Genomic DNA, 26,057 nt, shown 5'->3' with positions numbered 1-26,057 from the left:
CAGGCAGTTCAGCAAGAGAGAGCTGGGTAACTAGACCATTGCATCTGGGGGCTGGGAAGCTCCTGAGAGGAGCACCTCACCTAGGTGGGTGTTGGTGGGCTTTGGGGAGAAGGCAGTCCCAGGGACAGAAGGACATGGCCAGGTGGAATGAGCGGAAAGGAAGGTGTCCCCAGCTCCAGGAAGAAAGAAAGTGTGTCTAATCTCGGTTCTCTCTCCCCTTTCCCCATGCCCTGGCGCATCAGGAGTTCTGGTTTTGGATACCGAGGTGGAATGTGGCACCTGGGGAAACACTCAGATTGGCTGGGTCAGGACAGGGCCTGCTGGAGCCCTCTGCTCCAGCCCAGGGCACATTTCCCTGCGACCCCTGAGTCACCCCCATGAGTGGGCACCTGTTCCAGTACCCAAAGTCTCCAGGCCGAGAGCCACCAGAGATAGGCAGGGGCAAGCTGGCTTAAAGTTGGATGGGGAGGAGGGACAGGGTGGGGAGTTGGTGCGAGCGGGTTGCGCAGAGCGTGCCTGTCCCGTGCACAGGTTCAAAGTCCCAGCGTCCCAGCCCCGGACCGCGCGCGTCCGTGCCCCCGCCGCCCGGCAGGCGGAGCCAGAGCACAGCCGGCGGGTGACTCGGTCCAGGCGTCCGGCCGGGCGGGGCGAGGGGCGGCCCCTGCGTCTCTGGGCGTTGGAGCGCGGCGACAGTCACGCCGCGGGAAGGACGGACGGGCGGGCTCCGGAGCCTCCGCGGCCATGGCCGAGCCCGCCGCTCGCCTCTGCTGCCTGGGCTGGGACTTCAGCACGCAGCAGGTACTGTCTCGGGACGGGGCACGGGCGAGCGGGGCGGGGCTGGGCCGCCGCCTCCGCGTATCCCGGCGCGTTGGTGGGGACCTCGGTGCGGGACACCCAGGCCAAGCCGTGGGCGTACCTCCCTCTCGGACTTCTCGGGACCCGGCGTCGCCCCAGCCCGACGACGCCCTGCCCGTCCTCCCCCCACCCCCCAACTCACAAGACGCGACAGCGATCTGGCCTGTACCCCGCCCTCCCGGAAACGGCGTCCTCCTCCTCCCCCCGCGGCGGGATCCTGGGGGTGCGCAGTGGGGATGTGCCCAGGGGGGCCTGGGGACGCGGCGGGCTCGCGCGCCGTGGCGGCCACCAAGTGACAGGACCCCGAAGGTACTCAGCTAGTGTAAGGTGGGGGTACATACGGACGGGGAGGTGAGCACACAGGCAAAACCGGTGACCTGGAACCAGATGACCGCTTGAATTTTTTTTTTTTTTTTTTTTTTTTTTTTTTTTGGTGAAATGGAACAATGTACTTTGAACTTTGTTCCACCCTTGGTTGGCACCAGCCTGCCGGGGTCAGCATGCCCAGCAGTGGTGACAGAGGACGGGCTATGCAGTCCCCAGGGCCCCATGGACAGGCAAGCAGTCCAAATGGGCCCAAGGCGCCCCTTTCTTAACTTGGGGAATCAGCACAGTTGTAGTCAAACCTCTCTTCTCAGATGGGCCAGGGAGGCAGACCAATCCGTGAGCAGAAAGTCTTGTGGGACCCTGCGTAAGGCTGGTTGCATTGCAAGGCCTCAGTTTCCCCATATGTCTGGGAAAGGAATTGTACCCCTGGGTTTGGAGGTCTGCTGCGTTGGGACACTGCACGTCTCTGGACCACGGCCATGCCCTATGGGAACAGCCTAGGGGCCTTGCCTGGTCTCTCAGATCCCTGCAGACATGGTCCCCCAGAGGCATCTCCAAACCCTAGCCTGCCATTCCTTCGCCTCTAGGGCTTTCTCAGGCCTCCTGGCCAGGAATCAGCTCATCTCTGAACATTTATCTCTAAGACCGTCTTGGCTTTGGGTGTTTGGTGGGCCGAGATTCCTTGAGCTGCAAGGGTGTTTCAACGCAGTCTCAGCTTCTTCATGGTACTAAATCTTTGGGCATGTCCCTTGATGAGGCTCGGTTGCCATGGTTACGACCATGCACCCCAGCCTTCCAGGAGGTCCGCAGGTTGAACCACTCACTTCACCTGATGAAGTTTGTCCCTGGACCCTTGTAGCAGCTGAGGAAGATTCTCTACCCGATCGTTTCGAATGCTTTGCAGGTGAAAGTGGTTGCTGTTGATGCAGCCATGAATGTCTTCTATGAGGACAGTGTGCATTTTGACAGAGACCTTCCAGAATTTGGGTATGTACCTCATGTGCATATTTCTCTGTGTGTGGGGTGTTGGTTTTGTGGGGGGGGGGGGCACTCAACCTTTAACATCCATAAACATACTATTCTGGCTTCATCAAACTGCAGGAGTTGTCTTCACCCTTTTTCTATGCCTGGAATGTTCCCTCCTCCATTCTTTTGCAGTTCCATTCATTCATCCATCTGTTCATGCATTCATGCATGCATGCAGTAGGTACCAATTGAGACTTTGCATCAGGTGCTGTGCTGGGTCTGAGAATTTTATATAAAGGGAGTCATAGTTGTATACTCTTTTTTTTATCTGACATTTTAATTCAATATAATCATTTTGAGATTCATCCATGTTTATCAGTAGTTTGTTCTTTTTTAAAAAATATATTTTATTGATTTTTACAGAGAGGAAGGGAGAGGCATAGAGAGTTAGAAACATCCATCAGCTGCCTCCTGCACACTCCCCTACTGGGGATATGCCCGCAACCAAGGTACATACCCTTGACCAGAATCGAACCTGGGACCCTTGAGTCCGCATGCTGACGCTCTATCCACTGAGCCAAACTGGTTAGGGCTGTAGTTTGTTCTTCTTATTGCTCAGTAGTATCCATTGTATGAGTGGATCACAACTGGTTTATCCATTCACCTGATGAGAGACATTTGGGTTGTTTCCAGTTTTTTATAATTATAAATAGGAGGCTATGAAATTCACATACAGGTCTTGGTGTTGACATAAGCTTTCATTTCTCTTGGAAATGAAATACCCAGAAATGGCTAAGTTGTATGGTAGGTGTATGTCTAACTTTTTAAGCAATTGCCAGTTCTCTTCCAAAGTTGTTTTAATAAAACTGTTTTGTTAATAGGCATTGCATGTACTTGGTACATCATTCAAAAGAAACCAAAGGCCTACATTGAAAAGTTTTAATCCCTCTATGATCTCATCTCTTCCCTCCTGGCCTCCTCTACTTCTTTAGTTTTTGGTGTATCCTTCCAGAGTTTCATATGGAAATATTAGCAGATAAGAATACTCTTATTTTCTCCCTTTCTTACACACAAAAAAGCATACCACATACAGCATTCTGTACTTCGCTTTATTCATTTTACAATCACTTGGCTGTTTTTCCATGTCAGTACGTGGAACTGCTTTGTTCTTTTTATAGATGCATAATATTCCATTGGGTAAATTTACCATCTCCTATGTAAGGATATTGGGTTGTTAGCAATGAAAATTTGATGTAGTGAATTACCTACATATGTGCCAGTGTATCTGTAAGATAAAAATTTGGAAATAGGATTGCTGGATCCAAGAGCAAATAGGTTTATAATTTCGGAAGGTGTGGCCAAATTGCTTCCCGTAGGGATTGTATTGATTTGCAACCCATCAGCAATCCATGAGAGTGTTTCCCACAGCACTGGCAATTCCGTGTGGTCGTAAAAGAGTTTTTGGTTCTTTGCTAATCAGAGAGGTGGGAAATGGTAACTCTGCCGATTTACTCTGCATTTCTCTCATTGTGAATAAAGATGAGCATCTTTTCTTTTTTCTTTTTTTTTAAAAAATATATTTTATTGATATTTTACAGAGAGGAAGGGAGAGGGACAGAGAGCCAGAAACATCGATGAGAGAGAAACATCGATCAGCTGCCTCCCGCACACCCCCCACTGGGGATGTGCCCGCAACCAAGGCACATGCCCTTGACCGGAATCGAACCCGGGACCCTTCAGTCCGCAGGCCGACGCTCTATCCACTGAGCCAAACCGGTTTCGGCAAAGCTGAGCATCTTTTCATATGTTGAAGACCTACTTGAATTTTTTTTTTTTTCCTGTAGAGTTATTTTTCATGTCCTTTAACCCATATTTCTGTTGGATTGGTTATCTATTTCTTATCAATTTCTAGGAGCTCTTCGCAGGGGTCCTCAAACTTTTTAAACAGGGGGCCAGTTCACTGTCCCTCAGACCGTTGGAGGGCTGGACTATAGTTTAAAAAAAAAAACTATGAACAAATTCCTATGCGCACTGCGGGCCCGGGACGAGTCGGCTGCTAAGCAGGACAGGCAGCGGCACCCGGCAGGTCGGATAAATGTCCTCGGCGGGCCGCATGTGGCCCGAGGGCCGTAGTTTAAGGACGTCTGTTTAGAGGGATTGTCTCTCTTGTTACATGAATCATAAATATGTTTCTCAGATTTTTGTTTGTTTTGACTTGTGTATGGGTTGTTGCTATTGTTGCCACACATAGGTCTCTGTTTTCTATGCCTTTGAATTTCTCCATCTCTTTCTGTTCTAGATTTCGAGTCATACTTTAAAAAGCCTTCCTTACTCAAGATTATGAAGGAATTCACTTATGTTTGCATCTAGTTCTCAAAAGATTTCAGTTTTCCAAAATAAAAGTATTTGGAGTTTCTTTAGGTACATGGCATGACCCTTACTAGTATACATAAACTTAACTTTTTCCAGATGACTCTTCAGTGGTTTAACATAATTATTTTTAGAAGCCCATCTTCACCTCGCTGATTTGAGACACCAGCCTTATCATATGCTAAATTTCTCTGTGTGTGTTTAGGTCTATTTCTGGGCATTTTCTTTTGCTCGATTGGTTGGTGTGTCTGTTCATGAGCCAGTGACACATCGTTTTAACTATTCCAGCTTTTGAATAGGATTTAATATCTGGAATTGTTGGTCCTCTCTGATTATTCTTCTTCTTCAGTTTCCATGGCTACTCTTTCTTGTTCTTAATTGATGCTTACTTTAGAATCAGCATTTAATGTTCCAGAAAGCAAAATTATTAATATTTTTATTGAGATCATATTACATTTATAAATTAACTTGGAGGGAATTGACAAGAGGTCATGTCTTCCTACCTAAGCTCATACTGTGTTTTCCCGTTTGCTCAGTTCTTCTTTTGAGCACTTAATGTGTCTCTTAATATGCTTAACGTATGGATTTTGCACATTGTAGTATATTGCAGAAATGACTGTAATCCTCCACGCCTCCCCGTACCCATGCCCTTTGCTTTGTGACTTTGCAGCTCCTTTCATTAAGAGATGGGGTCCTTTCTCCACCTGTTGATTTTAACCAGTAGAACATGGGGGAGGTAACGTTGTGCCAATTCTAACCCCAACCCTCGGTAGGCTTTGCGTGCATCTCCTCTCATTCTTGGAATCCTATACCGCCACCACATGAACAAGCTCAGGCTAGACTGCTGGAGATTGAGGGACCCGTGGCCTCATTGCCCCCATATCCCCAGCTAAGAGAAGCAGAATTCAGCCTACAGAAGCAGAGCCTTCTAGCTACTGTTAACTGACCACAGATGCATGAGTGAGACCAGAAGAACCAACCAGCTGAGCTCAGCCCAGCGACTGACCAATGGAAGTGTGAGCTAAGTAGTTTCAAGCCAGTACGTTTTGAAGTGGTTTTGCAATGAGGCAAAAGGTACCCAGTGCACATAGTTATTTTAAATCTTATTTCTAACTCGTTTATCATTTTGGATGAGGGTCTTGCAAGGGTGAGGAGGAGAGGGAGAGGGTTCCAGGTAACCTTCCAGATTGTAATCCGAGGACTCGGTCTGATAGCCAAGAACTTTTCTCACGGATGCAGCACTTCCTGTAGCCACACCTTTCCCTCTCCAAATGCAATGGATTTGGGAGGACTTCTCGTCCAACCCCGTGCTCCCCCAGTCCCTTCTTGACCATTGCACCAAGTGACACCAGTGCCTGCCTTCCAAGGCTTGCTTTTGCTGGTGCTTTCTGAGAATTGCCACTCTGGGCAGTTTTCATGGTTTCTCTTTCCATCTCACTCAGCATTCGTGCCTGTTCAATCTAGCGTCCTCTCTTAAGGTTGGAGGAGGGGGCATTTCTGCCTCCACTGGAGTTATCCAGGATCTGCTGCTGCTGGGCCCCTGCCCCAGCTCTGTCCCTCAGTCTTTCTTGTTCTCCTTGTAGGACTCAGGGCGGGGTTCACGTTCACCAGGATGGTCTGACAGTGACTTCTCCAGTCCTGATGTGGGTCCAGGTAAGCACAGGGATCCCTGTCCCTCTCCTGTCCCCAGCCTGCCTTACCAGCAGACCTGATGATTTGCTAGGAAGCCCAAAGGTGGCAGCTCATGAGAGCATCTGTTGAGACCAGTTAGCATCTTCTATCTAGCAAGACCCCCTAGGGGGCATAGATGGCAGTGCCCAGCAGAGCTCGATGTTCTACTGGTTAAAATCAACAGGTGGGGAAAGGACCCCATCTCTTAACGAAAGGAGCTGCAGAGTCATGGGGAACTGGAGGCCGTGTGGTTCCTAGGGCCAGGCTCGGCCTCAGCTGGTGTCAGTACTGAGCTGAGAGGACTCTCAAAGGGCTTCTGGGTTCGGGAGCCAGAGCAGCTGGAAAGTCCAGCCAGTCTCCATCTTACAAATACCACAGAGCAGACCTTTCCACATACTCAGGCCCTGGGACCACACTGATGCCCTGAGATCCACACGCAGCCTTGGGTTCTTAGTGCTCAGTCCCCAGACCCCTCATCTCCCAGAATGGTGGCTGGTGACCCGCCCCATCAGGTTCAAGCAGGCCCGCCCACTCAAGACCAATGAGAAAGGTAGGTGCCTGTTGCCAGATCCAGGTGACCCATGGGGCCACAGGCCGAGGGTGTGGACCGCACAGACAGGCAGGATAGGGCTGGGAGCTGCCTGATATGCCACAGGGGACGCGAAGCCCTGAAACTGGAGGCCAGCCGAAGGCAGAACTGAATGTGTCTGCCCAAAGCTTTTTCAATCCTCCAATACCTGTTTCACCAAATTCCTGTAGGAAATTCTTTCTGTTGAGATAACTAGTCTGATTTCTTATTTATCAGCCTGACCCTGACTCATACCGGAGGACCGGGGTCAAGGATGAATTTCCACCAGGCAGGCTGGCCAGAACGTGCGTCAGAGGGCTGAGCCAGACCGCGGGGCCGTGGTGGAGGGGTTGGGGGATGACAGGCAAGAGTTGGTGTCTCGAGGTCCCAGGGATGATGTCAAGGCCTTGATTTGGGGGTGAGCAGTGGGTAGAGAGCCAGGCTTGGGGTTGGGGCCAGGGTGGTTTCTCATTATGAGCAGCCTCGAGGATTGGACAAGTTCTAGCTTTGCCCATCCTTGCCCCAGCTGTACCACACTCCCTGCAGGAGGTTGGCAAGCAGAGTTAGAGTGGACGGCCACAGGCAGGCTTGTGGAAGGAGTCCTCCCTGCACTGGGTGGGATGGCGGGGTCAGCCAGAAGCTCAGGTGGCTTCTCTGCCCACCAGGAGATCCCTGCCTGTGGTGACTCTCTAATTCTCGCTATGCAATCTTAGGGGAAGTGTCGAGCTCTGCTGGGCACTGCCATCCATGCCCCCCAGGGGGTCTTGCTAGAAAGAAGATGCCAACTGGATGGTGGATGGTGGAGGGGTTGGGATAAATGGCCACCCCCTGCCTGCTGTCTCTCCAGCCTGGACATGGGGACTGTGGGTCCGGAGCCCCAAACTGGTGGGAGCCCTCTGCTTTGCTTTTCACTTCTCCATTGCGGTGAAGTGACGTCATTAATATCATGGGTTGAAAACACAAATAAACGAAACCAAAATTGGAGCCGCCTTGCTTTCTCTCTTCCTGAGTGCTTGGACGTCACAAATTGGAGAGGCAGAATTTAAGGATAAGTCATTAGTGCTTCCATTTTTATTTTTTAATTTTTATTTTTTAATTTTAATTTTAAAAAAATGTATTTTATTGATTTTCTACAGAGAAGAAGGGAGAGGGATAGAGAGCTAGAAACATCGATGAGAGAGAAACATCGATCAGCTGCCTCCTGCACACCTCCTACTGGGGATGTGCCCGCAACCAAGGTACATGCCCTTGACCGGAATCGAACCCGGGACCTTTCAGTCCGCAGGCCGACGCTCTATCCACTGAGCCAAACCAGTTAGGGCAGTGCTTCAATTTTTATTTTATTTTTATTTTTTAAATATATTTTATTGATTTTTTACAGAGAAGAAGGAAGAGGGATAGAGAGTTAGAAACATCGATGAGAGAGAAACATCGATCAGCTGCCTCTTGCACACCACCTACTGGGGATGTGCCCGCAACCAAGTTACGTGCCCCTGACCGGAATCGAACCTGGGACCTTTCAGTCCCCAGGCCGACGCTTTATCCACCGAGCCAAACCGGTTTTGGCATCTTCCATTTTTAGAAAATAGTTTTAGCCTAGCCCTGGCCAGGTGGCTCAGTTGGTGGGAACATCATGCTGTCCATCCAAAGGTTGCGGGTTTGATTCCAGGTCAAGGCCCCATACCTAGGTTACAGGTTTGATCCCTGGTCGGGGCGCTTACCAGTCACTATTTCTCTCACATCGATGGTTCTCTTCATTCATTGTATCAGTTCCTTCTTCGTCACCTCCGCTGTAATGGCAAGCCCTTCCGTGTGAGTTCTGAGGCTTGTGCGGTTGAGTGGCTCCATGGATCAGTACGGTCACGGTGCATTCTGTTTTTCTTCTCAGGCTTTGGATATCATCCTGGAGAAGATGAGGGCTTCGGGCTTCGACTTCTCTCGAGTCCTCGCCTTGTCTGGGGCAGGCCAGGTTTGTCAGCAGCAGCCCGCGTGGACCACGCGAGGGCAGCTGTCTTGGGCAGCGGAGCCGGTGGCGAGGGGCCAGCTCCCCGAGAGGGGAGGCGCTCGTGCTTGAGACCCACTGAGCACATTTTGTTGTTGGAGAAGCGCCTTTAGCTGTTTTGCCTTGGAGGGTATATGGTTTGAATCCTTGCAGAAGGATAGGACACAGTTCTTACGATTGCTCGTTGCATGAAATAGGACAGCGGGTGAGGAGGAACTAGGGGATGGAGGGATTGAGGTGAATTTGTGATGCCTGGGGCACTAAAATGGCTTTCCTGTTTCCTGGACGTAAAACCAAAGTCAGGAATTATACTAACAGTGGTAGCAGTGTTAGTGGTAGAGATGCTACTACTGCTGCTAACCATGAAGGAGTGCTGGCCACAGTGCTGAGCCTGGGATATAAGTTACCTGAGTCCTCATGACATTCCTGCGAGGTGGGATCACCGAGTGGTCAGCACCGGGGTTCTGGCACGCTGCCTGGTTTGATCCCCAGCTCTGCCATTTTCGGCCGTGACCTGGGACACGCCATCCAGCTCTCTGCTGCCCCCTTACGCTCATCTGTCATAGGCTCAATGTGAGCGTTAAATGCGTAAAATTTAACAGCGCCTAAGTATGTAAAACCCTTACGCTTTAACTACTACTATTTTTATTGTCGTTGCCATTGACATGGGGGAGGGGAGGGGAGGCTGAGGCACAGGGAGGCGATGTCACTTGTCTAAGGTCACTTTGCTCCCTGCTCGATTAGCCCTTGTTAGCGAGTGCTCACTAATTTTTCGGAAGACGCCTCTTCCCCCTGACCGGACAGGAATTGATTGCTCTCGTCCTTGTTAAACTAAACAGATTCCCCGGGTGCTCTTGTCTGCCCCTCACCTGATCCCAGGCCTAGACACCCTCTCCCTCTTAGGCAACCCCTTCACCCCCATGGCCGGGTGCCCTGTGACCACCTCAGACTTATCACGACCCAGACTGAGCACCCATCTGCCCCCACACCTCTTCCTCAGGCTCCCTTCCTCAGGTGCCATCTTCCCAGCCCCACATCCATGGGTTCCCACGTTGCTTTGCACATGACTCTTGAATCTATCACCTCTTCTCCAACTCTCCTGTTGCCCAGGTCTGGCGCCATCATTTTCCTCTGGGCTTCGGCTCCAGCCTCCCTACCTGCAGCCTACCTTTTCCAAGGTTCCCACGGGCCCGTTCATACAGTCAGACTTGCCACATCCCGCTAATCCAAGGTCCCCACACCTCCAGGACAAACCCCAACTTTCTGAGCCGGGGCATCGAGTCCCTGATGCTGCCGCCTTCCCCCCCTCCCAACCCCATCACCCACCTCCTGCCCCAGCTTCAGGCCCACTGCTTAGAATGCCACCCTTCCCTCCACCTGCCCCACACCTGTCGGTTCCCACAGCCCTGCCTGCACCTCCAGGGTTTTCTAATTATACATGTGTATCTTTTTTCCTGACTCAACTTCAGTGTCCTGCAGAATAGGGACAATACTGTCTTATTCATCTGTCCTATGCCCGGCATGATCTAGGTGCTCAATGTTTGTGGAATGAATGGATGGGTAAATAGGGGTGGGGAATGTCTGGCCCGCAGGCCGTAGAAGGCCTGAGAAATCATTTGGTCGGGCTCTGCTGAGGCATTAGGGTTGAGTTAATGAAATGTTGGACCAAATAAAGCAGGCTAATTTTTAAGTTGATAACTTTGTATGGCCTGAGAATAAGGTTATAAATATCCAGATGGCCCTTGGCAGGAAAAAGGTTGCCCACCCCTGGAAATGAATGAATGAGTGAATATTCAGGTGATATTATGAGCAATCTATTTAAATCCGGTTTTACAAAAGCACCCATATCCAGACCGATCGTTCCTTCTTGGAGTCTTCCTACAAGTTGTGAGGTGGACGGGGCAGAGTCCCCCCCACCCCCACCCCCACCCCCACCCCCATTGTATAGACAGGAGACCGAGTCTCGTGACGAGGATGAGCTCTGTGGCTGGGAGGGACAGGGCAGGCCTGGAGCCCAGTTCTTTGCGTGTGGTCTGGGGTCTTTCTGTGCTTTCTGTGTCTCCTGAAGGCCGTGACACCAGAGCGTGGCCTCATGAGCGTGTACTTGGCTTTCCCTGGACAGCAACATGGAAGTATATACTGGAGAGCTGGGGCCAGTCGGGCGCTGACAGGCCTGTCACCAGGCCTCCCGTTACACGAGCAGCTGCAGGTAACTGGCCAGGATGGGGGAGTCAGAGAAACTTCTATAGAGGGGGAAGGAAGGCCCTGAGGTGTGAGGCTTTGAGCATTGTCGGGGTGTAGGAAGGTGGCTTGGGTGGTAGTCCTGTGAGTAAGGTCTGCCCTGCCCCCCTGCAGTGAGCATACCTGGTGTCTGGACAAAGGGTCAGGTGCCAGCAGCCCTCATCCCACGGCCCCTCCTGCCCAGCCTGACTCTGGCTCATGGCCCCTTGGGAATCGCCTCTTGGGGCAGGATGCCTCCCGATGCTGGAAGGCCGGCTCTGGCTTCTCCTCTCCTCCCAGGCTCCAGGTGCCCCGGCAGAGTGGCGCGAGTCCTTTCCTGCCCGCATCTAGCATCGCCTGTGCCACTCGGGCATCCTCCCCAGAACCTTCAACCTCGAGCTTTCTGGGAGAGATCCCAGTGGGCCAGGCTGAGGTGTGGGCGTGACGGGCTTGCCCTTGGGTCTCCCAAGGTCCCATCCAGGGAAGAGGCGCCCACACCTGCTCAGAGGCGCCCACACCAGGGCAGGATGACCAGCAGTCCCAGAACCAGCAGGCAGAGCGCAAGCCTGAGCCCTGACCCCTTCTCTCCAGGCCTGTTTCTCCATCGGCGACTGCCCGGTGTGGATGGACTCCAGCACCACAGCCCAGTGCCGCCAGCTGGAGGCCGCCGTGGGCGGGGCCCAGGCTCTCAGCTGCCTCACCGGCTCCCGTGCCTACGAGGTGAGCAGGGCTCGCCTTGGGCTGGGGCTGGGGCTGGGGCTGGGAGGAAGGTCTGGTAGTTGGCCCAGTGCCTTTTCTCTGGGTGTCTGGGAGGACACAGCTGGTGGCCAGTCCCTGTGGGGATCACATGAGGCTGTACGGGATCACAGAGGAGCCGGGACTAGGCACTCTGGCCCCGGGTTCCGATCAAGGCCGTCCTGCCTCCTTGTGCTGCCCATCGAGCACGGGCAGGCCTCCCTGTGTGTCCCCAGGTGTGAACACGGCTGTGCTCCTAACGTCAACCGAGGTAACGATGGCGCCTTGCTTTCAGCCGCTCTAACTTAGGTTTTGGGTAGTTTTGAAGCTGAAAGTGAATTGTCTTACATTCACTGATTCTGACAGTGCGTGTAAGACAATACAGTTCCTGGCAAAGTGAAAAAAAAAAGAAAAAGAAAGAGTGCCTGTTTCCTGCTGGCCTTGTTCCCTTGTGGAAGCACAGACCCCCCGAGCTGACATCTGAAATCTGTTCTCCATTCCTGCAGCTCCTGTCTGGGTCAGTCTAAAGCAGCCGTGGGCAAACTACGGCCCGCGGGCTGGATCCGGCCCGTTCGGCTGTTCTATCCGGCCCGCGGAGCCGAAAGAGCGGAGGGTTCTCTTGCTCTCCCCTCCGCTCCTTTACTTTGAATTTATATTAGTTCACACAAACACTCCATCCATGCTTTTGTTCCGGCCCTCCAGTCCAGTTTAAGAACCCATTGTGGCCCTCGAGTCAAAAAGTTTGCCCACCCCTGGTCTAAAGCTTCCTAGGGGCCTTCACTGATTCTGACAGCGCATGTAAGACAATAGAGTTCCTGGCAAAGGGAAAAAAATAAAAATAAAAAAAGTGCCTGTTTCCTGCTGGCCTCAGCCAAGGTCCCACCCCACCCACGGGCGGCTGTCACCGGCCCAGCCCCAGCTTGGGTCATGCGACCCTCGCTGGAGTACAGGTTTTGGGGATAGGGCCAACCCCACCGGGGCCACCTGAAGTCAGAAGGATGTGGGTGGGGAAGGTACCCCCGAGTCCGCTGCTCAGGTGCCCGTGATCAGAGCAGGCCGCCCCGGGTGTCAGTCCCGAGCGAGGCTTTGTCGCCCAGGTGGTCAGCGGGTGCCAAGCATTTCCGAGGCCTTTGTAAAGTCTTCACGTGCTAACTGATCTCCAGAGCATGGAGTTGCTCATTCCATGTAGGATTTGTTTTTTTTTTAAGAATTTGCCATCTTTTTCCAGCGATTTACAGGAAACCAAATTGCAAAGATTTACCAGCAGAACCCCGAGGCCTACGCACACACGGAGGTTGGTTAAATGTTCCTACGTGACTGACAGTCACAGTTGAATTCCTTTTCTAATACCTTTAACAGAAACGCATCTCATGTGCCTTGGTGGGGAAAAAAACCACATTGATCAGCAGACATTAAAAATGATACATTCACGCCCTAACCGGTTTGGCTCAGTGGATAGAGTGTCAGCCTACGGACTCAAGGGTCCCGGGTTCGATTCCGGTCAAGGGCATGTACCTTGGTTGCAGGCACATCCCCAGTGGGGAGTGTGCAGGAGGCCGCTGATCGATGTTTCTCTCTCATCGATGTTTCTAACTCTCTGTCCCTCTCCCTGTCTGTGAAAAATCAATAAAATATATTTAAAAAAAATAAAAATGATACATTCACTTTGCGGCTTTTTCTCATTTGGAAACAGTTTGCTTGTTTCTGTGGCTGGACCCATGGGGCCTTTTTAATCTTGGAAGTTAACATCCAGTTCATGTTATGAATGGTTCAAGATTACTTTGCAGCATTCATTAGCCAAGTCGGTTGTGGGCAGGGGTGAAGAACCCGCTCTGAATTCTGTGTGAAACACAGGCCAGAGGTGGCCTGACGGGGGCAGGAGGTGTCGGCGTTCTCTGCCCTGGTCCAGGGGCCCGTGGTTCCCTTGTGGAAGCACAGACCCCCCCCACCGAGCTGACCTCTGAAATCCGTTCTCCGTTCCTGCAGCTCCTGTCTGGGTCAGTCGAACGCTTCCTAGGGGCCTTCCCTGATTCTTGCTCTGAACCCTCAAGTGTCTTTTTTGGGTCTGAGTCCTGTGGTCACACGTCGCACTTCCCTTGTGGCTAGATACAGAGACCGCAGGAGAGGAGGCAGGGCGTCGGCACCGCACTCCCGGGGTGTGCCTGTCTCTGTTAAACTTGACAGTTGTGTGGACTGTCAGGAACTGGGGTGAGATGCCACGGCCATTCCTGGGGCATCTTGCTCACAATATAAAACTCTTCTCGTGTGTGTGTGTGTGTGTGTGTGTGTGTGTGTGTGTGTGTGTGTGTGTGAGTGTGTGAAGTATTCAGTTGCTTGGAGCAGCAGTCGCCAACCGGTGGTCCGTGAGGTCTGAAGGGTTGGCGACCGCTGGCTCAGAACACATGGAAGTGAGTCAGATCTCCGTTTCCTTCTCTCACAGAGAATTTCCTTGGTCAGCAGTTTTGCCGCTTCCCTGTTCCTGGGGTCCTACTGCCCTATCGACTACAGTGACGGTGAGTGAGCCTGCGGAGTCCTGGGCGTGTGCCCGTGCAGTGGGCGCGCAGGTGGGTGAGCCTCGTCCACCTGGGCGGGGCCAGTCTCTCAGGCCTGTTACCTGCTGCCAAGCGGGGAGGGTGTTCGTTACCTTGCTGTTGGCAGATGACCAGAGCAGTTCGCTGCTGAAGGTCAGGAATCTGGGAGCAGCTTAGCTGGGTGATTCTGGCTCAGGATCTCTCATGAGGGGGCCGTCCAGCTGGCGACCCTGGGCTGCAGCCATCTAAAGGCAGGATGGGCTGGAGGATCCAGGTTCACACACATGCCTGTTGGTCAGAGGCCTCAGTTCCTGGGGGGGCTGTTGATGACAACATAGCTGGATTCCCCCAGGAAGGACTGACACCCTCATCTTGGAAGTGAGGTACCATCACTTCTGCCCCAGCTTACGGTCGCACAGACCCACCCAGGTGTGGGGAGGCGAGGACCTCACAGGTGTGGACACCAGGACTTGGGGGTGAGCCGGGGCCAATCTTGGAACCTGGCTCCCACAGAAGTCATTTATTGATGTTTTTATTCACACTTGGGAAACTCCTGAGAGTTGTGAGCTTCTGGAATCAAACCCTGAGCAAAGCCCCGCTGGCGCGGCTCAGCTGGTTGAGAGTCGTCCCGTGCACCAGGAGGTCGCCGGTTCAATTCCCAGTCAGGGCACATGCCCAGGCTGCAGGCTCCATCCTCAGTGGGGGGCGGATCTATGTTTCTCTTTCATCGATGTTTCTGTCCCTCTTTCCCGCTCCCTTCCTCTCTCTGAAATCAGTAAAAACACATTTTAGAAAAAAAATGAAAAGCCTGAACACAAGTAAATGGGAATGGAACCCGGGAGGAAGGAAGGCTGGGAGGAGATACTGAAGGAACCCTGGGGTGAGCCTCGGCTGCAGGAGAGACCAGAAGCAGGAGGATGTAGTGCAGGAGCCCAGACCCGGGAAAGTGGCTTCGGAGCAGAGTGGGTGCCCTCAGCCCCCGGGAATCCAGCCGAAGTGTTCGAGGGCTGTCGTGTTCCGGACATTATTCGAGTTTCCAGGGGGATGAAATGAGGTGATTAAGGAGTGCCCCCCCAGCTTCACTCACAGTCGGGAGAAGTAAAGGCTCCTACAGCTAATGGCATAGAACTCAGATCAGCAGAACTCAAACGTGGACGAGCCTGGGTGTGCACCTGTGCTCTCCACCCCTCCCTGAGGCAGAGTGCCGCTGGGGGAGGTCACACCGCTGCTCCACCCCTCCCTGAGGCAGAGTGCCGCTGGGGGAGGTCACACCGCTGCTCCACCCCTCCCTGAGGCAGAGTGCCGCTGGGGGAGGTCACACCGCTGCTCCACCCCTCCCTGAGGCAGAGTGCCGCTGGGGAAGGTCACACCGCTGCTCCCCACAGGGCCACCATCTTCAGCCTCCGCTGGGCCTTCCGCTCCGCTCACCCAAGGAGTCACCTCCTAACTTACCCGCTGCCTCTCACGGGCAGGTGACTCCATCCCTGTCCCAGCCCCCTCTGCCTGCCGCCACCTGTGCTCCGGGTTCCATCCCCTCCCCCATCCCGAGGAAAGCCTTGGGAGAAATAGATCCTGTTAGCAAAGACGTGATGAGCAGGAGGAAGGTTAGGGGAGTCTGCGCGCTCTCCCTGAAGCTCGATGTGATTGGGAAGTCCCTGAGGGCTGGCCCACATCACCAGTGGGCTACCTCTGAGGAGACACCTTGAACTTCAGGGGACACAGAGCAGTTCCTTGTCAACATCTTCCCCTCCCCTGGCCAGATCTCAGCCAGGTCTCAGCAGCTGTCCAGGCTAACCTGGGCGGCGGAGGAGGGGTGGGGGGGGGTGGGAGGTGGGGGAAGGGGGCGTGTGTTTCCAAGGGCCCTGCTAGCCGCTGGCTGGCTGGCTGGGTCCAGCGTGACCCAGGCACATGGTATACATCCCATCGGTCCGCTCGCTCTCCCAGATCTCTGCACTTTTGCAAGATGTTTCTAATTCTCGTTTCCTGCCTTCCGCAGGTTCTGGAATGAACTTGTTGCAGATCCAGGACAAAGTCTGGGCCCAGGCTTGCCTTGGCGCCTGTGCACCTCATTTAGAGGAGAAGCTTGGCCCCCCGGTACCATCATGCTCAGTTGTGGTAGGTCTTCTTTCCAGGGACGTGGCTCCTTTAAGAGCTGGCGGGAACAGACTTTTCTTCCCAGACACCAGGAAATCTCATCATTTATGTTAAACTTTCAGAACTAAAGTAAAGTCAGGGAAAGGGGAAAGAACGTTTTCTCTTCCTAACTATGCTTTCTAAAGACTGCACATCTGTCTAGAGGGGTCCCTGCCCTCTGGTCCCACAGCAGCTCGTGGAGGTGCCTGAGGGCCCTGGTTCCTGGGGGACACCCTCCCCACACTGCCTTTTGGGTTTATTTTCTTTAGACGGTTGACATCTGCATGTGTGTGTCCAGTTATTCTTTTTTTTATTTTATTTTATTTTATTTTATTTTTTTAATATATTTTATTGATTTTTTACAGAGAGGAAGGGGGATAGAGAGCTAGAAACATCGATCAGCTGCCTCTTGCACACCTCCTACTGGGGATGTGCCCGCAACCAAGGTACATGCCCTTGATGGGAATTGAACCTGGGACCTTTCAGTCTGCAGGCCGATGCTCTATCCACTGAGCCAAACCAGTTAGGGCCAGATAGTCTTTTTTTTTAAAAAAATGTTTATTCATTTTAAAAAGAGAGGAAGGGAGAGAGAAACATCTCTGTGTCGTTGCACTTAGGTATGCGTTCATTGGTGGTTATTATAAGTGCCCTGACCGGGGATGGAACCCCCAACCTTGGCGTATGGGGACGCTGCTCTAACCAGCAGAGCTCCCCGGCCAGGGCTGTCCAGTTCTTAATCCGATGGCTGGGCTGATGGGGTGAGTGTGTAAGGGTTTGGCTACTCCCCTGAGTTGGCGTACTGGTGTCCTCCTGTTATTTATTTGTTTCGTGTTAATGCTACATCCAGAATGTGATGCTTTCATGACCTGTACAGTGATGGGTTTGCAGATGGGCTTGCTCTGGTGACCTTGACTCTCAAAATCAAGTGGTCTTCGAGGTGGTGGGGTGACCTCCTGTTTGTGGTTCCAGGGCTCCCCTGACCTTTTGTGAACAGGAGGGACATCCCCGGTTTGTCACAGGCAGTGATGCGGCTCCGGGCTGTGACCTGGAGCCTGTCACAGTGCCGTGGCCCGCGGGTGGACGCTGTGCTGAGAAGGCGGGCTTGGCCTCAGCAGAGCGTGCCGGCTTTTCCTCCTCAGGGGCCTGTTTCTTCCTACTACGTCCAGCGCTACGGATTTCCTCCGGGATGCAAAGTGGTGGCCTTCACTGGGGACAACCCCGGTGAGTCCCTGAGGGGGTGGGGGGGTAATCGCTCTCCAGGGAGCCTACCTTGGTCCCTAGCCTCCCCTCTATGAAGCCCTCCTGTGGTGGGGCCCCTCCCTCCCTGGCTGTAGGCTCCACCGCTGAAATCTGACTCCCTGGACTTGCCCCTCCTTGGCCCTGCCTGTCCTCAGGAGCCACTCAAGGCCACCTCCCCACCCAGGAGAAAACTGACCAGTGATCAAGGAAGGCAGTCCTGCCCACCATCCCAGACCTGCCATTTCTGTTCCAAGCTAAACCTCTCACTTCCTCTAACCCTTCCTCTGGGACTTGGTTTTGAGTCCCAGCCCCATCCTTTGATCTACAGGTGGGGCTTATTCCTCATGCACACACCTTGTTTTCCTTTCAAAATGAAAATAAGCTCATTGAGTCTCCTTAGGAGCACGTGTTAGTTCTTATACCTACTCTCACAACCAGAAGGATGTCCGGGAGGATACTGGCCTGCTTCTAACCCAGCCGTGGGCAAACTATGGCCCACGGGCCGGATCTGGCCCGTTCAGCTGTTCTATCCGGCCCGCGGAGCCGAAAGAGCGGAGGGTTCTCTTGCTCTCCCCTCTGCTCCTTTACTTTGAATTTATATTAGTTCACATAAAAACTCCATCTATGCTTTTGTTCCGGCCCTCCGGTCCAGTTTAAGAACCCATTGTGGCCCTCGAGTCAAAAAGTTTGCCCACCCCTGTAACCCCTGAAGCGTCCGCTTCTGGACACGTGTGAGCTGAGATGACAAGCAGCTTTCTAGCCTTTTTCTTGGACTTCGGTTTCAGGGCAGTCCCTCCCTGAGTCTCCTCTTCGGGTTGCTGTTGCTTTAAATAATACATTTTTTGCACCTTCATTAAAACAACAATAAGCAGACAGACTAACAAAAACTTAGGCTTTTGTTTTATTCACAAGGGATGTTTCTTCATTGCAGAAAAGAAATGTTAAATACTGACAAACCGAAGGAAGGATGTGAAAATCATCCATAAACAGTTAAAATTGGGCTGGGACCAGCCACGTCCCAAAAGCAGTCCAAACTCCCCACCCAGGCCTGACAGTAAAAGTGATGGCTGTCCTTCCGACCTTCTCTTTATGTCCAACCCACCAGGGCAGGCGTTTGTCCAACATTTGGATGGTTGTCTCAGTGCCGTTGTCCCAGCATTGATGTCCCCAGTCCACTGTGGTGGCGGTTGGCGTGGCTTCCGGGGCAAATGTCGAGATGCACATCCTGTGTTGCATCCTGTCCCTGGACTCTAGGGCCTAGAGCAGGGGTGGGCAAACTTTTTGACTCGAGGGCCACAATGGGTTCTTAAACTGGACCGGAGGGCCGGAACAAAAGCATGGATGGAGTGTTTGTGTGAACTAATATAAATTCAAAGTAAAGGAGCGGAGGGGAGAGCAAGAGAACCCTCTGCTCTTTCGTCTCCGTGGGCCGGATAGAACAGCCGAACGGGCCGGATCCGGCCCGCGGGCCGTAGTTTGCCCATGGCTGGGAGGATACATTCTCGGGGCGATTCCTGGGCCCACGGCTCTGACACACACCGCTGATTGCACCTCACCAGCAGTGTCTGAGTCCACCTCTTCCCACATTTCTCCTTTCACTCATTCATTCACGCTACCGATGTTTAGTGAGCATCTGCTATGTGACAGGCCTTCTTCCAGTTACCAGTGAACAAGGCAGATCAGGATCGCTGTGTGGGCCACATAACCCGGCCCTTTCCACACCCCTGGGCCAGGGAACGCCCCTCACTCTCACCTCACGTCTGTCTTTTTCTTTTTTTAATATATTTTATTGATTTTTTACAGAAAGGAAGGGAGAGGGATAGAGAGTTAGAAACATCTATGAGAAAGATCCATCAGCTGCCTCCTGCACACCCCCCCACTGGGGATGTGCCCGCAACCAAGGTACATGCCCTTGACCGGAATCGAACCTGGGACCCCTCAGTCCGCAGGCCGACGCTCTACCCACTGAGCCAAACCGGTCAGGGCATGTCTGTCTTTTTCTGTTGTATGTGTCCTGGTGTCTAGATCTGGCCTCCTCAGTTCTCGGCACTCCTGGGGGCCCCTGACGGTGGGTGGGGAGTGTGGACTGCTTTAGGGAAGCGGTCCCAGCCCAAATCAAAGGCTCTGGCCACAGAGCCTGCACTCTCTCACCCCTGGGACCTCCTTTGGGGACCTCCAGAGGTCTCAGCTCACCCTGTTCCTGCCTCTACCCTTAGCATGTGGGCTCAGGGAGGAGGCGGGGGCTGTGCTCCCATCGGGGCGGGGGGCGATTGTCGTTTGCTCCGGGGCTCCCAGGTGGCTAACCAGAGGCTCCCCTCCCATCCTCAGCGTCGCTGGCAGGCATGAGGCTGGAGGAAGGTGACATTGCGGTAAGGTCTGCCCTGGGGCTCATCGTCGCTGCCCGTCTGAGGGCCTGCTGGTCCCAAAAGGCAGCGGAGGGAGGGGGGGGGGATAGGGAGACGCAGGGCCTGCCCATGTCTTCTCTCTTAGAAGGCCATTTGCCTTTGCCAAGTCCTCTGCCTGCCTTGACAGTGGCCAGTCCTGGTGGGCACAGTGGCAGAAGGTTCAAACTTGGGGCCCAAGGATGTGAGGTCCCCAGATGAGAAAGGCAGACATCACCCATGCGCTCCTGGGTTGAGTGGGAAGTCGCGTGGGGAACCAGTCATCACCCACACCCTTAGTTAGACGCAGTTGTGGTAAGTTCTAGAAAGTCAGCCCCTAGGATCCAGGACGGCCTGTCTGGGGAGCTGACCTTGGGCTCCTGTGATGCGGGAGGGTCAGGAGAGGTTTCTCCCCCGAAGTGGCATTTACTCCGCGGTCCACAGCATGAGGAGGGAAGCCACGGGGTCAGGGCGGTGGAGCCGGGCAAAGACGGGGTACCACACCCTGCCCATCTCTCCTCAGATCAGCCTGGGCACCAGCGACACCCTGTTTCTCTGGCTCCAGGAGCCCATGCCCGCCCTGGAAGGCCACATCTTCTGCAGCCCGGTCGACCCCCAGCACTACATGGCGCTGCTGTGGTAGGTTGGGTGGGGAGGAAGGAGAGGCGGGCCGTATGCCCCCATGGGGAGCACCCCAAGCTGTCCCACTTAGCAGGCTCTTGTGTGCAGCTGAGACCCTGGGACTCACCGGGCCCTGCTGACACAGAGCTGGGTGGGGAAGAACCCAGGATGTGGAGTCCCCCAAACCCAGGCCCAAATTCCAGCCCTACCACCCACGTCCTGGGTGTCAGCCTGTGTGTGGCCTGGGGCAGACGCCCTAGCATGTGTGGGCCACGCCTTGCTCATCGCGTGAGGAGAAGGGAGCGTTTACCTTGTACTGTGATGACATGTTTGGCACATGGTAGATTCAGTTCCTGTAGGAAGGGGTGCGCTGAGCACAGGCCTTCAGACACTTGCTGAAAACTACTAAGGGAGGGTTCCTGAGCCTCTGCGCCCCAGGAGCTGCTGGAGAATATGTGGGTCTAGCAAATCTAGCCAGCCCCTCCCCGTTGTCCAGGTGGTACCGCGTGCAGAGCCCCAGCTCCCTGCCCCGCTCTGGGCCCCTCTGTGGCAGCCTGCTCTGTCCACAGCCCGAGACACGTGCGTTTCCAGGCGATTCCTGGGACCCAAGCGGGGCCTGGTACCTGAGGGAGAGCCTCAGATCCCTGCCATGCAGCGGCTGGGGGTTGTGGTCCAGCCTGACCTGCAGCCCCTCTTCTTGGCAACACGTGTGTCCCGTCAGCGAGCACTGGGACACCCCCTCAGGGTTGTGTGCACTTCCGCAGCTTTAAGAATGGCTCTCTCATGAGAGAGAAGATCCGCGACGAGTCGGCTTCCTGTTCCTGGAGCGAGTTCTCTAAGGCGCTGCGGTCCACAGAGATGGGGAATGGCGGCAACGTGGGTAGGCTGTTGGGTGCTGCGCAGGCCCCGGGCGGGGCAGCAGCTGCCTGTGGAAGGGGCAGGGCCTGGCGCCCTGTGAGTAGGGGGAGAGGAGGGCCAGGGAGAGGCCCAGGAGAGCCCTGTGTGTCTGCACGTTTGCTCCATGGGCCTGACAGCTGGTGTGAGACCCTGTGTTCTGAGTGAGGCTGGGCCGGAGGCTGCACTGAGTGGGAGATTGGGCCATCGCTGCACCTCCTGCCCCCTCAGAGCGCCTGGTGACAGCCTCAGAGGTGGCAGCCACAGTGCCCGCTCTCTCCTGGCGCATCCCTGTGCACAGCTTTCTACTGTAGACACAAGGTCCTGTTAGGAAAGGTGTCCAGCGTCTGGAACAGGCCTCTGAGCGGGGAGGGGACGTGGGCAGGTACTTCAGGGCTAGTGGGGCAGCTGCCCGTGGCCTGGCTGCCAGGTGAGCGTAGGGAGAGCTGTCTACGGAAGCTAGCCGAGGCCTTTCAGGTGCCCTCTGTCCTGCCGGAGGACAAGGGACTGAGAGTCTCCGTAGATCTCATCCCGTGGGTGAGTGGGGCCCAGGGACAGAGATGTGGGGTCATTGCCCCCCGCCCTTTTCCAAGTCTTGAGACGCCCACCTTTTGTTTTTGATCGCTGACAGCTAATCTCTTCCTGGTCTGTTCCAGGTTTTTATTTTGACGTAAAGGAGATCACCCCTGAAATGATCGGGCGTCATAGGTTTGGCCCAGAAAACCGTGAGGTACGTGCTACGTGTATTGGAGCTGCATTGCTCTATTTCTGAGTATTACATTTAACAGTTGCCTATGACATTATGCTATTTTGAGGGGCTTCATTCATTCACTCGTCTAGTGATACAACAAACATTTTTGAGCCTCTGGCCAGGTGGCTCAGTTGGTTAGAGAGTTGTCCTGATACGCCAAGGTTTCGGGTTTGATCCCTGGTCAGGGCACATATAAGAATCAACCAATGAATGCATGGATAACTGGAACAACAAATTGAGGTCTCTCTCTCTCTCTCTCTCTCTCTCTCTCCCCCTCCCTTCCTCCCCTATTTCCCCCTCCCGCCCCTCCCCTGCTCTTGCTTTTTTCCCCCTCTCCCTCCCTCCCGCTCTCTCTAAAATCAATTAAAAAAAATTTTTTTTGATGTGCCAGGGTGCATGCTTGATGCGAGGAGTCAGCAGCTATGCCTGAGCTCCATTGGAGGCCTGAGTCATGCATTCCGAGTCTGGGTCATTGTTTAACATGCTAACACACACACACACGAATGAACAGTGAGAGCGCCTCACTCTGGGCTCACTGTCTCCTGGACACAGGTCCCCGCGTTCCCCGAGGATGTGGAGATCCGAGCACTGATCGAAGGACAGTTCATGGCCAAGAGGATTCACGCCGAGGGCCTGGGCTATCGAGTCCGTATGTGAGCTGTGGCGGGCTGTGTTCTGGGGCGGGAGCCAGGGTCTCGCTCGCACTGCGGGGCTTGAGACCCTTTTGGGCCGTCAGACATGGCCTGGCGGGGTCTGTCTGTCAAGGCTCCATTGCAGGGGCCTCAGGCAGGAGAGAGAAGGTGCCAGACCCCTGGTGGAGCCTGAGAATGAGGTGACTGGCTCCTGTGGGCAGGCCTACACCAGGAGACAGGTGTTCCTGTTCGTCCGCTCTGTCCCCTGTAGCCCCATCTCCAGGCCAGGAGCTATAGGACTTGACGATCTTTCTTTTCTTTTCTTTTTTTTTAATATATTTTTTATTGATTTCAGAGAGGAAGGGAGGGGAAGAGAGAGATAGAAACATTAATGGTGAGAGAGAATCATTGATTGGCTGCCTCCCGCACGACGCCCCCACCCTGAGGATTGGGCCCGCAACCCGGGTAGTGCCCTGACCAGGAATCAAACCGTGACTTCCTGGTTCATAGATAGACGCTCAATCACTGAGCCACACCGGCCGGGCTCGGCAATCTTTCTGTAACCCTAGGCTCCAACCTGCAAACTGAATGTTTCAAGCTCTGGGTCCTGAGGACATGGGCACGCAGGTGGGATAGGTCTGGGCTGGAGCCACGACTGGACCTTGACCTCTATCTCGCCTGCCAGGCCCCATCTCCCTGGGGGCACTTCCGGACACTTCAGTTTGGATAGGGAGGAGTGGGGGATGTGGAGCCACTGTCCACACTGAGAGGTCTGGAACGGAGCGGCAGAACCCGGGCTCGGGGAGGCCCACGGGGGAGAAGGGGGTTTCTAAGAACTCGAGCTATGGAATGGGCAGCTTTAGGAGGTGAGTGAGTCCCCCGTACTGATGGCGTTGGTATGGTCTGGGGGTTCTGCAAGGAAACCAGGTTTCTAACATGCATTTGTCCCTCTGGGGAGCAGCTGTTGTCACCAGAAGCCCCTGAAAACTCCTGAAGCCCCTTTGCTGGATGGCCTCCTCCTGGCACTGTCATGGGCAGTCTAAGTTGTAGGCAGCACGTGTTATGTTTTTGAACCCACCAAGTAAACGGATATTGTAAAAATAAGCATCAGGGAAACCTATTGGAAACCCGTTAGACAGCACCTACTGAGCTGCATGCACACCCCTCGGCGAACGTGAACCAGAAGTGTGTACACGTGTTCTCCAAAGACGTGCCGGAGACCACTCATCAGGGCTCTGTGCTTGATCGCCCACGTGGGAAACAACCCGACACCCACTGATGACAGGATACGTGCCTTGTGGGTGTTCACGCAACGTGATAGTACACAGAAATGACAATGACCCGGCCTCACCCGCATGCAACAGAATCGATGATCTCACCAATGGAAGTCTGAGCAAAAGAAGCCAAACCCAAATGCATATGGCAGGATTCCGTGTACACCACACTCAAAAGCAGACACAGCTGTTCGCTGTGGTTGGAAGGGTGCCCTAGCTGTCGGGAGGGGCGGCTGGGTGTGCAGGGAGAGGCAGCGAGGGCAGAGAGGTCCGCCTGGTAGATTCAGTTCCTGTAGGAAGGGGGTGTGCTGAGCACAGGCCTTCAGACACTTGCTGAAAACTACTAAGGAGGGGCTTCCTGAGCCTCTGCGCCCCAGGAACTGCTGGAGAATATGTGGGTCTAGCAAATCTAGCCAGAGCCTCCCCGTCGTCCAGGTGGTACTGCGTGCAGAGCCCCAGCTCCCTGCCCCTACTACTCAGGAGGGTAATGTGATCATGTCATCATTCCCAGCCTCTAAAGCGTTTCCTGTGCAAAACAGCATAAAGTTACTTATCCTCTTAGCGGGCCTAAAAGCACCATCAAACCTGCCTTGCCAGCTCTGCTGGGTTCCTCTCCAACAGGATCATGTAAATGAACGGGCTCACTCCTCCCACACACACACCTCCCCCCCTCCCCCCCCCTCCCCTGCGGCACTAAGGCGCCATCTTCCAGCTGCTGTGTGGATGGACCCACTTGGGTTCCTTCTTGATGAGCCCTAACCTTGTTATAATAGTGTTTAAGGAGAACAAAGAGGCACTTGATGTAGGGCTGATGGTCATGATAATAATAGCTCCCAACACTTATTAAGCACCTACTGTGTGCCCAGCCTGGTTCTAAGCACTCATTCCTTATTAACAGCAGCGCTCCGAGGTAGGTGCTGGTATTACTCCCACTTCCCAAAGTAGGAAACGTGTTAAGTCGCTTGCTTAACACATTGAGGCTGGCAGAGCTTCTGGCTCCAGACTCTTGGTTCTTTTTATTTATTTATTTTTTTAAATTGATTTCAGAGAGGAAGGGAGAGGGAGAGATAGAAACATCAATGATGAGAAAGAATCATTGATAGCTGCCTCCTGCATGCCCCCTACTGGGGATTGAGCCCACAACCCAGGCATGTGCCCTTGACTGGAATCGAACCTGGGACCCTTCAGTCCGCAGGCCGATGCTCTATCCACTGAGCCAAACCAGCTAGGGCCAGACTGTGAGTTCTTAACTACTGGCTACAGATGCTTTATTTAAAGAACCATCTCTCTCTTGATGTTTAGATACCATCAGACATGCACCCATCTGCGCTGGGCTAACACCATGGTCCCTTTCAGCTTATGTTTCTGTGTATATTTCATTTTGTTTAGGTTGGGTTGTAAAAGCAATAAAACCTTATCTTAGCAAGTTTGGAAAGTAAAGAAAACTACTAAGAATCCCCTCTTCCAGCCCCTTGTACCACCTGGAAGTTCTTCCAGTCTTCTTTATGGGCTTATTTCTGTCTTGCTAGAGTCCTACTTCCTTTGTGCATACAATCCCTATCAAAAGCCTTCTTCTGGTGCTTTCCCTGCCGTCAGGCATAGAGGCTATTTTTGTTTTGTTTTTAAAATATTTTTATTGATTTCGGAGAGGGAGAGAGAGAGAGAAACACCAGTGATGAGAGAGAATCCTTCAATCAGCATGAGCCCTGACCAGGAATCAAACTGTTCATGGTTCATGGGTCGGTATTCAATCACTGAGCCACACCGGCCAGGCCGCACACCCGTCTTAAAGAGAATGCTTCTAAATGTTTCTGTTAAGAATGTTGTGTGTGGTGCATTTTGGATATATAGCCTCCATCAATTTAATTAAGGCCCCTTCTTTCCTGT

At 53.5% G+C, this 26,057-nt stretch overlaps 1 protein-coding gene across 3 annotated transcripts in view; it reads left to right on the top strand.

The window, feature by feature from the left end:
- The first annotated feature begins 596 nt into the window (after positions 1 to 596).
- The window catches only part of XYLB (xylulokinase), a 39,576-nt gene continuing 14,115 nt past the window's right edge, over positions 597 to 26,057 (top strand). For all 3 annotated transcript variants that reach the window (XM_080674992.1, XM_080674993.1, XM_080674994.1), the window contains exons 1-15: positions 597 to 798; positions 2,087 to 2,169; positions 6,102 to 6,171; positions 8,646 to 8,726; positions 10,882 to 10,968; positions 11,571 to 11,699; positions 12,943 to 13,008; positions 14,155 to 14,227; positions 16,242 to 16,360; positions 17,518 to 17,599; positions 19,946 to 19,986; positions 20,522 to 20,637; positions 21,384 to 21,499; positions 22,170 to 22,243; positions 22,817 to 22,913. In XM_080674992.1, the coding sequence (XP_080531118.1) occupies positions 742 to 798; positions 2,087 to 2,169; positions 6,102 to 6,171; positions 8,646 to 8,726; positions 10,882 to 10,968; positions 11,571 to 11,699; positions 12,943 to 13,008; positions 14,155 to 14,227; positions 16,242 to 16,360; positions 17,518 to 17,599; positions 19,946 to 19,986; positions 20,522 to 20,637; positions 21,384 to 21,499; positions 22,170 to 22,243; positions 22,817 to 22,913 (1,291 nt within the window). In that variant the 5' untranslated portion in view covers positions 597 to 741. The remainder of the gene's footprint in view (positions 799 to 2,086; positions 2,170 to 6,101; positions 6,172 to 8,645; positions 8,727 to 10,881; positions 10,969 to 11,570; positions 11,700 to 12,942; positions 13,009 to 14,154; positions 14,228 to 16,241; positions 16,361 to 17,517; positions 17,600 to 19,945; positions 19,987 to 20,521; positions 20,638 to 21,383; positions 21,500 to 22,169; positions 22,244 to 22,816; positions 22,914 to 26,057) is intronic.

This window comes from Plecotus auritus (assembly GCF_963455305.1).
Source record: "Plecotus auritus genome assembly, chromosome: 6".
Classification (NCBI taxonomy): domain Eukaryota; kingdom Metazoa; phylum Chordata; class Mammalia; order Chiroptera; family Vespertilionidae; genus Plecotus; species Plecotus auritus.
The sequence above is the reverse complement of the archived record's forward strand: the minus strand, read 5'-3'. Positions and strand labels throughout refer to the sequence as shown.